A 12556-nucleotide genomic window follows, 5' to 3' on the forward strand; every position below is an offset into this window, starting at 1 on the left:
AGATAGCTTCTCTAAGTTCTACATGACTTTACTATGCTCTTGAAGTGGGGGCACATGCAGCCTCTCCAAGTGAATAGTCTTAAACTAAGTGAAGATAATAATGATAGATCATTCAGTGTGGATCTCTTTAACCCATAATTGAATACTATGTCTCTCTTGAACCCATAATTCAATACTATTAGGACTTTCAAATTTTTCACGGAACTCAAAAATGTTGGAAGAAAGTATTTGCTTCCAAAAAAGAGTAAAACTAAAGCTTCTACTTGAGGACAATTGATGTCACACCACTAAAACTTATCCATGGAATCTGTATAGGTAAACCACAAATGCAGAATTCCATTAGAATATTGTGTTTATTGAATACACAAATGAAATCATTGCATTTCTTTAAAATATCTTTTGAAATCAAAATTACCGAAATTACATATCGATAACCTAGTGGGTGTAGGATAAAATTCACCCGTGTCATTCACAGAAAGCATGAGAAAAAACCCAATACTATACATAAAACCAAGAAAAATTCAAATTCATCACTTCCAGGAACCTCGTAACCACCCTGCCAATACACAAGTATGGTCTTGTTTTCAGTTAGAAAAATTACCCAAATTACAATCTGTTTACTCCAGCCTATTTTGGAAAGTTATAGAAGGATGACTAGTGCAATCAATCCATTCCTTTTAGCCCTGGATTTGTTTCAGTTTAAAACATAAGTATACAAATATCCTTGTTCAATGTCTATACTTTAACCATTCACCTTAAGATGTTTTTACAATATAATTTCCTAAGTCTATTTAATATCTTCATTATCATAAAAACCAATCTATATCCATCTTAACTCCACATCTACCATGCTTAGGGGGATGAAATCTATTTATCCCTCTGAGAACTTGGCAGACCCAGAATTAAGATGGATCTAAGATGATAGAATTTCCCCTTTAAATAGTCTATGCTCACATGAATACCATTGTATTACCATGGGTCAATACCATCGGTTACCATAAACCTGGAGCTTAAAAATTACTATTAGTAATTTTTAAAAATTAATAAAATTAATAGTTGATTTTTATTTTAACCAAGCTAAAATGTTTAACATACATTAAATTACAACATCCATTTTTACTCTTGATCCACCAAACCTCGAGAGGGATCAAACATTTTTTCACTCTACGCTGGTTTGCATATCACAATATTTGATACCTCTCGGGAGTTAGTAGATCCAGAGTAAAGATGGATCTATGCTGGTTTAATTCCCCCATTTAAATAGGCTACATTCCAGGTGAATACCATGGGTCAATACCATGTGCCATTTTGGTGAATACCATGGGTCAATACCATGTTCCATTTTTATTTTTATTAATACTAATATTAGGGTTAATAATGTTTTTTTGCATGGTATTAATAATAATCTAGCCCATGGTATTTGTCCCATAGTATTTTGCCCATAGGTTTCACCTAAATCTAACGCATTTTTTGAGTGTTCATAAATATAAGGTGACTTATGGAGTAAATATAAAAAAATGTTTTATTTGTTTACCATACCTCTTGTTTATTTATATTTTTATTAATTTACCATACCTCTTTTACAAACATGGTATTTGGCCCTTAGGATTCACTTAAATAAAACCTCTTTTTTGAGCCTTCATAAATAGAACGGGGGTTATGGACTAAATATAAAAAGAGGTTTTATTTATTTACAATATATTTTTTTATTTACCATACCTTTTGAGTAAGTATAAAAAGACATTTTATTTATTTACCATACCTCCACTTTACTTATATTTTTATTTGTTTACACCCTTGCATGTATATAAGGTGACTTATGGAGTAAATATAAAAAATGTTTTATTTATTTACCTACCTCTCATTTATTTATATTTTTATTAACTTACCATACCTCTTTTATAAATATGGTATTTGGCCCATAGGATTCACTTAAATAAAACCTATTCTTGAAATTAGGGTGAATGGAAGGTTGTAACTCCTAATTTCAAGGGCTAAATTTACCTTTCTTACCCTCTCCCTTAAAATAAGGTGTGCTATTTGAGGTGATTTGTAAAAATATACTATGATACAAAATATTTGCCCACTAAAAATTTAAAGCCCCTTAAGTTCGCCAAAGGGCGAACATTTGCCCCTAAAATTTTCCATGTTCACTATCCATTCCATAGTGATGTCGACCTGTTCATTGAGTCTAGAGGAGTCGTAACAATATCTCCATGGGTCTTCCTCCACCCAATGGCATGCCCCGTGGATCTATTTAAAATGTCCTGTCATGTAGTGATATTTCACAAGACAATGTGGGTCATACAGATTGTAACTTTCAAGGTCAAATTGATACTTCTTCATCTACTCTGCTCTTCTTCTGGTGCAGCCTAGCTGTCAATCTTACTGAGATGTGATATGATACTTCCTACATGACAAGTTTGTCCAAGGAAAACTTCAATAGAACATGCAGAGGATTCTCCACGATGTACATTTGTATGGAGGTTCCAGACGGTCAGGCATACCAATCAGCTATGTCAACTAATTCCTCCAGTGTTTCCTTTGACATCCAGGGTGGATCTTGTTCGAATATCATCTTGTAAACCAGGGTGACAAAATGATCAGACAACTGTGGGATAACTCCTCTAAAGTTGCATTCAGACAACATCTTAAAATAAGTGTTCACAGTAGTATTCATTAGCGTCCATACCCACTTCAAGCCCGAGAACTCCTGATGGGCACAGATTGCATCCAAGATGTAGGTGGACATGTAGATTTCTACTTGCATACCTTTGGGCAAGTGTCGAGCTGTTGTTACCTGTTCCTTCATCTGATGAGCCAACATGTTGGACCAGTTTCATGCTCTTCCTTCTCTAGCCAATTGGTCCAACATAATCACCCAATTCTATTGAAAGGATTTCATGCTTTCTTGGCCATATAGATGACATGTGAAGATGACCAAGTATTGATACACCTTCCACAGTATCTTTGTCTTATAGACTTGGTTGGGTGTGATCCTGAATATAGCTGACTCCTTCACCCAGTTCTTCAAAATGTCTCTAGAGTTGGCATTGTTGCTAGGTATGATGAAGGGAGTCTCCATGTTGATGACAAGCTTCGACATCTGATACATCTAATCATAATCCTGTGCCCTGAAGGTAGAAATATCCATCTAGCTGACACTACTCAATGTCATCGTCTCAGGATTAGTGTGCGAGATGATCCAATGTATCATATCCTCGCATGGGAGCACGGGATACCTGCACGCAATCCAATACAAGCCGGACTTGTGGATGTTTATATAAACTTGGCAGTCTTCGAGGTCTTCCAAAAATGTGCCTGCAAATGAATCATTGACCTCTTGCGATTTCATCTTGATGTCCTTGTCTACAATCATCTTGGTATCTTGATAGATCGGTAGACTTGCAGACACTCGCTCAATTGCTACTCCAGTTTCACTTCTGTTAGTGTCGTTTGATCCTTCTCTATTGGAGGCCATTGATCATGAACTGTTAAGAGATGGACAAACACTTACTAGATCTGGAGACAAAGTGACGTGCATGGCATGAAATCTATGAGTGAAAACCAAAGCAAATTGAGGAACGACATGCAACATACCTAGGGATTAACTGCCAAGGATTGCACAATTTTTCTTGGGAGGCTGGGAGACTCATTGCCAAAACTACACAAAAGTAAGTCTGGGTTGTTTGGGGAGGTTGGCTAGTTGCTGGAATTGTGCAATGTGCAATCCAGGGTAGCCTGCAGGCTGTTAGAACTACGCAATGCGCAATTTCAGCTCGTAGTGGTTGCAAGTGAAGTGGCTGCATTGCGCAATTTTTTGGGCCAACAGTCACTATCCCTTAGAATTTCACAATTCAAGACTAGAGGACAGTCATTGGGAAGAAATGCACATTTCCTGAGAGGAATACAGAGTATTCCCTCTCAAGATTGCGCAATGTTGTCTTGGTGAGGTAGAGTCTGGGCCAAGGCTGCCTAGACCTGCCGATGGGAAACTAAAAGCAAATGTGAATGTGAATGCATGGAAATACTGAGTGTAAGTAGGAGTGAATGATCGTGTATGAAAAAATTGAATGAAATATTCAAAAAATGTAACAACATGCATGTGGGTGAAGCGAGTCACCAAATCGGCGACTGTTCATTCAAAACAGTTTCATGCATGCAACAACACTGAGATACTAACGAAAACTGAGATGGTGATAGTACAAGCTAGTATGCATGTAAATGACAGCAAGTGTTCAGAGAAATCAAGCAAACAACACTCACTCAAGCGAAAACACAAAAAGCGAAAGAAATGTTGCAAAAGACAACTTAAGTCGCATTACGTGTGAATAGCTAAGCTGGATGTGTTGAGGACTCCTCGATGTGTTGTGGGATGTCAGAGCTCGAAGATTGATGTAACTAAGTGATATTTGAAGCATCGAATAAATAAGTTGAATCTAATGATGCGCATGCCACAAATATAAGAAAAAGCAACACTTGGAGGAAAGATTCTAAAACGATCTTTGCATGTAACCTCCAGCTGCTAAAAATAGCTCCCTAAAATCTAGGGATGCCTTTTTCATGTTTCTTTTTTCTATTTCAGTAAAAACAAACTCATGCATGCAAGTCAAGTTTTCTCGGTCCCGGGTGGAACCAGTCAACCTAGCTGCACATGCAACAGTTTGCTCAGCTGAGGGGGAAAAATGTGCATTTTTGGGAGGGAGCTGGACTGGCTGCCTGGAAGGTTTGCACAATTTCTGGGCTGAGCAACTGACCGCTGCCTAGAATTGCACAATTTTTGAGCTGAGCAACCCTGCTAGGAGGAGTTACACAATTTTCTCAGTGAAGCTTGACTGGTAGATTTGTGCAATTCTGGAGCCCAGCAGGCTGCCAGACAAGATTGTGCAATTTTTGGAGGGAAGGCTGGTTCCCCTCCACAATTGCACAATTTCGTGAAGGAGTTGCGCAACCTCGAGCTAGACCAAGTCTAGAGAAGCAACCTATGAGGGAGATGCAACAAGATCTCATGCACAGGCTGGCAATTTGTAAGAAAATCATTGAAGCTTGTGTACTTGACAATGCAAGACATGTTGCTATGAAAGATTGGTAGGGAGACTCCAAAACAAAGCTAAAGAAAATTTTGGAGGGTGGTTGTAGCCACTACAACACTTAGTGACACACTGGTAGAACTTCGGCTCTCTGAATGGACCTTGTTCATGAAAAGAAAGTCTAACACCTTCAAAAGTATTGTTGAGTTTGCAGTTCATCTTAGTTTCCACACTTGCCTGATTGTAAGATATAGCATCTGCCAAGATCTCGATCAATTGACACACATTCCAAGCCAAGTCAACACAGTTGTGTCGATTGGGGTTGAGGGGTATATTGGGGCATAAGTAGTATAGTCATTAGAGTCTTAGTTTCATCTGTGGTGTTGCCTCGTTACAAGTAGGCCTGAACAGTACCCTAGCAGAGTGACGAAGGAACAGAAGCATCACTCCAATGCCAATGAGCTTGGTTACTACCCTGTCAGAGTTACTTGCATTACCTCTCTATGTAGGAAGCCTTTCTCTTCTTTCACCTTATTCAATTTTCATTTTTCAAATTTTTCACTTTTCATTTTTTTTCATTTTTCATTTTCATAAATGTGGAAGAGGGATCCCAACTTATTGAGAGCAGAAGAGGTTGTTCCTTTAGAGTAGTTTATTATATACCTCTGATGTGCCTGTTAAGGTTTTCCCCCTCACCTTACTCTACTTGACTGAGCTGACAATGGTTAACCCAAAAAAAACCTGCTAGAGTAGGTGATACTAGTTAGCGCACAAGGCTTTGTGTTTTCAACAAGGTTCACTTCGGAAAGTACGTATTTTCCATCGATGTATTGTGGAATAAAGGTAACAAATTGTTTATATAGAGGCAAGATGATAGATAACCAAGTAGTGATATTTTCACAAGGCCACTTATACTTTACCCAGCTTGTTTCAAGAGTCGCGCATAGTTTAATGTGAAACTAACCTACGAACAAAAACAACAAAACAAACAACCAAGCAAAGCAGAAGCAAAAGTAAATGTGAAAGGAAAGTGAGTAATCGAACACGCAAGAAAACAAACAAACAAGCAAATAAAGTAAGAAAACAAGCATGCAAGCAAAAAAACTGAAAGCAAACACTGCTCCTACTCCTAAGTTAGCGGTGCATGGGCCCAATCACATGAAGTGGTACTTCCAATGCAACCATTGGCGCATTGGTTGACCCATGTTGGTGAAGGCTTGGTCTGCAAGCAACCCGGTAGTGTGAACCAACAAATAAGAAAGATATAACAATGAAGACAAACACACATCATGTTTCAAAGTGTCCACAGGACATAAGTGAGTGCAAGTACATGACATGTGGTCCGTGGACTTGTCACGGTGTTGTGCGACACTACGTTCATCTTTGAAGCATACGCATTCTCTTGATTGTGACATGCAAGCAAACGAGAGAAGCAAAGGCAACTTGTGTCGTGGACGTATCCTTGAAATGTAAGATTCCTCCAATGCAAGAGCGATGGGATCATGAATATCAAGTGGAGGAAGCATGATCTGTGTGTGAGATTGATCTTCAATGCATACAGATGAGTGATGAGGAGCCTCGGGTGATTGAACCATTTCTTGATTGGAAGCGAAACCAATCGCAGGACAGTGAAGGCCTCACATAACCATCAACTTGGGTTGAAGTGACTCGATAGTCTGGGGTGTTTCGACTTCATTGTCAAATAGATCGTCATAAACAACTGGCTTCAAAAAATCAATTGCGATAGAATCATGATCATGATCGAATATGAGAGTAAATGGATCACGACAGCCATGATCAGAGAAAATCAATGATTTCATTGGCATCCTCATGATTTGATAAATCAAACAGACGGGTAGATGAGAAGCGGACAAATCCATCCTCTATGTTTCTGGAAAGGGGAGATGAAAGGTCAAGTGGATTTTCAATGACTAACTTATCCTCTCCGTTGTCAGATGATGGACTGACATCCAGTGTGTCCTGCAAGTGATCAATAATGGATGCCTTTGTACATGAAGATACACATGCGAAATCATGGATGGCAGGTTCAACAAAGATGTCAAGAAAGAATGGAGGAGGCTCAGATAGAAGGGAGTCATCCTTCGCCAAGTGTTGATTCTCAAGCTCCCAGTCATACTATTCATGAATGACAACACATGTTGGTTGTGCAACACCAACTCCATTAGTGGCTTAATCCTCATTCACAAAAAGTGTAGAGTTAGGAATGGAAGAACACAAGACAGTATCATTTGGAGGATCATCTGGGTACGAAGACGGAGGTTGTGGTACAAAATGCATATGACAACTTGATGGAATCACAACCAAATTTGCGCAAAAATTAAGGGAAGTGATGTTGGGAGGATTTTTCAACTAAACAGATGTGTGAGCATAATCTTCTGCATCACTGTGCAGTGGTGGAAATGTTTGATGAGTGTAGGGTGGAGAGTCACTTGTGACAGTGACCATATCTGTTTTCAAGTGTGCAGCTCCATCACTGAATAATACTGAGCGAGGATTGAGTTTAAACATCTTCTTGGGATGGGAAGATTTCTTAAGACAATACTTGAATCTATCCTAAAGATATGAAAATTTCATCTGGCTCATCAGAGCTTGAAACTGTAAATCACAGAAGCTCTACCATAAATCCATAAGCAATTCATGTGGAGCCTTCCGTTGTTGTAAGAGTTTTTGGTCAAGACATTGTGGATCAAAATGATAGAAAGTATATTCAATGAGATCATAGAAGTGCTCAAGTGAGTGCACGTTGTCAGCTAGTAGGGTGCACATCTAACGATGTGGAGATTGGCGAAGTGTGTATGTAAGCAACGAATTGGCCTATTTTTTAGAACATCCATCTTCCTCATCAATCACGACAAGTAAGTCATGTAAGAACTTAGGCCAGACCACTTTTCCATCACCATCATATGTGTATGTGGATAAGAGATCAAAAAACTACATCGAGATAGTGACAAATTCGGCATGCGAAAAACATCATGGAGGGAGGACAGTGCAAGACTCCATGATAGATATGCAAAGGTTCAAAATACGATGAGAGGACACAACTTGTCATCTAGCCCTCCTTCTAGCACCAAAAACATTGATGGTGTTGGACCCGCCAACATGTTAGGGGATCTCCCCGGTAAGAAGTCCCAATTAGACCTCAGACCATTTGGTGTAGGAGTCTTAGCAGTAGGTCGTACGATAATACCTTCACCGCGGTTTCACACAAAGGCAAGTAAGATTTCCCTGTTGGTAGCAAGGGTGTGACATATATAGTTAGTCAAGGAAGGTGCATAAATGATTCTAACACATGGAGGGTGAGGTGAGTGCGCCCCTTGGAAACTTGTGATAGCACGGACTTAAGAAGGGAACACACGAGCAAATATGCATCACAACATGGAAAGAAAGTTAGCTAGAAATCCAAAGTGATGGTTAAACCAACAACACATTTTAGAAAGATACATACATATATACATAAAAAGATACACATGCATGGTAAGAAAACAGATACATATACCATTTAGAGCACTCAAGATAGTTGAAATACAATACAACATATGCATGAAACGTGCTAGCTCTGTTATATTAAGAAGTGTAAGTTCCATTCATACAATACATCCATTTCCAACCACTAGTGCCGACAGCGGAACTTTACAGCCATAAACACCTGGTCCTCCAAAGAGATATACTAGCTGTGCATAGTGGAGAAGCCAAGGCTCGTTAAAAAACTATCCAAGATTTCTCTAGAATACTCCTATCGGAAGCTTTGCTGATGAAAAACCTATACAATGAGTTATGAGGGACTATTTATACCAAAGGGTGGGGTGGTCCTTGACATTAAACTTTGTGACAGTTCATCTGCCCTCATGACTCTTCATCTACTCTATGATTGTTACAACCAACTATCGACACTTGAACTTACACTTGACAAGACATTACGTTACAATGAACATGTACCCACATGAGACAAAATGGCTTGAGAAAGTCGTGAAAGACATCACTATGACTCGGACAACTGTTGGAAGACCAGCTCTTCGACATCCTCACTGTGAGCAATAGTAGCGAATTGATGCCAAGATCGATAGTCCGTGTACTCTAAGGTGACATCTTTCTGGAACTTGACTCTCGCCTCCATAGGATTCGGGTACATTTCTCTGGCTCCTCTGTCCAACTCATCTGATAGCATTCACATATCTATCTTAAGTGTGACTGAACCAACAACATACTTGTACATGGTGGCTACACTGATGGACAAGTCTAGATTGGTGGCTATGCACATCAACTTGTCGAAGTACGAGGCAAGATCTATTCAGACCCATGCCTTTGTCTTTGCCTAGGTGAGTGTCCCAATAGATGGGATTGCATGTGCGCAAACAATAACATCCATACTATTGAATACACGTGCATGAGAAGCCCGTAGACTAGTGATGAGCTGCGGGAGCTCTTCATAGTTCAATATTTGACTCTGAATGCGTGCCTTCATCTCGACCGCTTTAGGCTTCATCATATTAGGCAAGTGAAGTGGGGCTCCCTTGTATCTCATCGTCTATGTTTGCATGTAATTAACAACATCATGCACATTCAATAATATGCATGCTCTCCTAGCACATAGTTGTTGCCACCCATTGAGATGGGTGGCTGCCTTATGCATGGTACAAAACATGGAATACAACGCCCGTATGACTGTGTCAAGAGACAATACTTCATCCAATATTGCCTTCTTCAATTCTGCTCGAGAAAATGTTGTAACTAGTTCTCCTCCCTGCTTGGCTATTTGAAGCTCCTTAGCCATTCACTCATTCTCAGCTATTAGGAAGTGAACACTCGAGCTAGTGGCTTTAGCATACACTCTGGTAACATCGACCAATGATGCTAGATGTTTGCTCACGTTAGACATGATCACTCATTGCTCAAACTGTGTAGGAGATGTATGATCCTCTAGATTTGATACTATGTGAGATTGCACAACTTTATGTTGAGACTCGTCGAATGAGTTGTTGTGCATCTCTCCTTTTGGATGATCCCCAAGGTTGTCAGTGTCTTCTTGGTCACCTAGCACTTGCTCCTCTTATGGATGTGGTGAAGCTGGTGGATCGACCTCCTGATGCCAGTTGTTCTGATGAGTCTACTACCTATACGAGTGCAGTTTCATTTGTCTATACAAGTTGCACCCCCTGTTGTACATTTCCTTGTTGTGCTTCATTCTCCTATCTGTGTAGCTCTTACTCCTTCCAGAGTTTCTCCTTGAACTCATGCAACTCCTTCTTTGTTTCCTCCATTCTTCATTTCTGTCTTTGCCTTTGCATGTTTCTCTTGTTGCATTGTTGCCTCCTTTTCTCCTCAGAACTTGCAACTTTCTCTTCCTCCCTGTGGTCGACCATCTTCCTCATGCCCTTGTCGCGCACTATATGTTTACCTTTGTCACTGCTACTGCTTCTCGTGCTCTTCGAGATGCTGCTTCATGCTGCTTCGTTATCCATTCCACAGTGATGCCAACCTATTCATTAAGTCTGAAGGACTTGTAACAATATCTCCATGGGTCTTCCTCCACCCAATGACATGCCTCATGGATCCAGTTAAAATATACTCTCACGTAGTGACCTTTCATAAGACAATGCAGGTCATACAGAATGTAACTTCGGACATCAAATGGATACTTCTTCCTCTTCTTTGCTTCGACATCCACATGTTTGAAACTCCATATCTCGTATAACTTGATCTGCAACAAAAGAACAGGCCAATGTGCCTTCTTCTTCCGATGCAACCTAACTGTCAATCTTGCCAAGGTATGGTATGATACTTCCTGCATGACAAGTTTTTCCAAGGCAAACTTCGGTAGAACATGCAGAGGCTTCTCCATGCTATACATTTGTATGAAGGTGCTGGAAAATGAGGCATACCAAACAGCTATGTCAATTAGTGCATCCGTTGCTGCCTTTGACATGTAGGGTGGATTTTGTTCGAATATCATCCTGTAAACCGGGGTGACAAAATGATTGGACAGCTGTGTGATAACTCATCTGAAGCTTCATTCAAACAACAGCTTACAATAAGTGTTCACAACAGCCTCCGTCGGTTTCCATGCCCACTTGAAGCCCAGGAATTCATGACGGCCACAGATTGCATCCAAGATGTAGGCGGGCATGTAGATTTCTACTTGCATACCTTTAGATGGTTGTCGAGCCCTTGTTACCTATTCCTTCAACTGATGATCCAACATGTTGGATCAGTTGCATGCTTTTCCTTCTCTGCCCAGTCGATCCAATGCGATCATCCAACTGGGGAAGGTTTTTGTTCTTTCTTTCGATATAGAATACATGTGAATATGACCAAGTATTGATACACCTTTTGCAGTATATTTGTCTTGTAGACCTAGTTGGGTGTCATCTTGAATCTAGCCGACTTCTTCACCCAGTTCTTCAAAATGCCTCTCGAGTTCACATTACTGTTGGGTATGTTGAAGGGAGTCTCCATGTTGATCACGAGCTTCGACATATGATACATCTCATCATAATACTATGCCCTGAAGGTAGCAATCTCTATCCTGTTGACACTGCTCAATGTCTCGTCTTAGGATCAGTGTGCGAGATGATCCAATGTATAATTTCTGCGCATCAGAGCATGAGATACCTGCATGAAATTCATTACAAGCCAAACCTGTGGATGTTTACATAGACTTGGTAATCTTCATTGTCTTTCCCAAATGTGTCTGCAAATGCATCATTCACCTCTTTCCATTTCAAGTTGATGTCGTCATCTACAATCAGCTTAGTATCTTGATAGATCAGTAGTCTTACAGACACTCGCTCAACTCCTACTCCAATTGCACTTCCATCACTGTCCTTTGATCCTGCTCTCCTGGAGGCCATTGATCTTGAACTAGTAAGAGGCAAACGAACCCCTGCTAGATCTGGAGACAAAACGACATGCATGGCAAGAAATTTGTCAGCAAAAAACAAAGAAAATTAAGGAATGACATGCAACATACCTAGGGCTTGACTCGCAAGGATTGCGCAATTATTCCTGGGACGTTTGGAGACTCGCTACCATAACTATTTAAAATGAAGTATGGACTATCTGGGGAGGCTGGGTATCTATTAGAATTCTGTAATGTGCAATCCAGGATGGCCTGCTGGCTCTTGGAACTGCGCAATGTGCAATTTTAGCTAGTAGTGGTTGCAGGCCCAGTGACTGCATTATGCAATTGTCTAGGCTAGCATTCACTGTACCTTAGAATTGCAGAATGCAACACTGGAGGATAATCACTGGGCATAAATGTGCATTTCCTAAGAGGAAGACAAAGCCTTTCCTCTCAGGATTGCACAATGCTGTCTTGGTGAGGCAGAGTTTGGGCCAAGGTTACCCAGACTTGTCGACGGGAAACTCAAAGAAAATGTGAATGTGAATGCATGGTGATACTAAGTGTAAGTAGGAGTGAATGATCGTGCATGCAAACAGTGAATGAAAGATTCATAAAACAAAACAACATGCATGTGGATGAAGCGAGTCTTCAAATCAACGACCGT

General features: G+C 40.2%; 1 protein-coding gene across 1 annotated transcript in view; it reads right to left on the reverse strand.

Moving 5' to 3' along the window:
* Window positions 1–11899, reverse strand: part of LOC149210000 (cytochrome P450 750A1-like) — a 73606-nt gene extending 61707 nt beyond the window's left edge. Inside the window, exon 1 of the mRNA XM_089398835.1 lies at window positions 11688–11899. Coding sequence (XP_089254961.1) covers window positions 11688–11899 — 212 coding nt within the window. The remainder of the gene's footprint in view (window positions 1–11687) is intronic.
* Window positions 11900–12556: the final 657 nt, after the last annotated feature.

The sequence above is a fragment of the Pinus tabuliformis genome, chromosome 1_2 (genome assembly GCF_031772625.1).
Source record: "Pinus tabuliformis cultivar Carrire ecotype Pingquan chromosome 1_2, CPIR1, whole genome shotgun sequence".
In the NCBI taxonomy this organism is placed as follows: Eukaryota; Viridiplantae; Streptophyta; class Pinopsida; order Pinales; family Pinaceae; genus Pinus; species Pinus tabuliformis.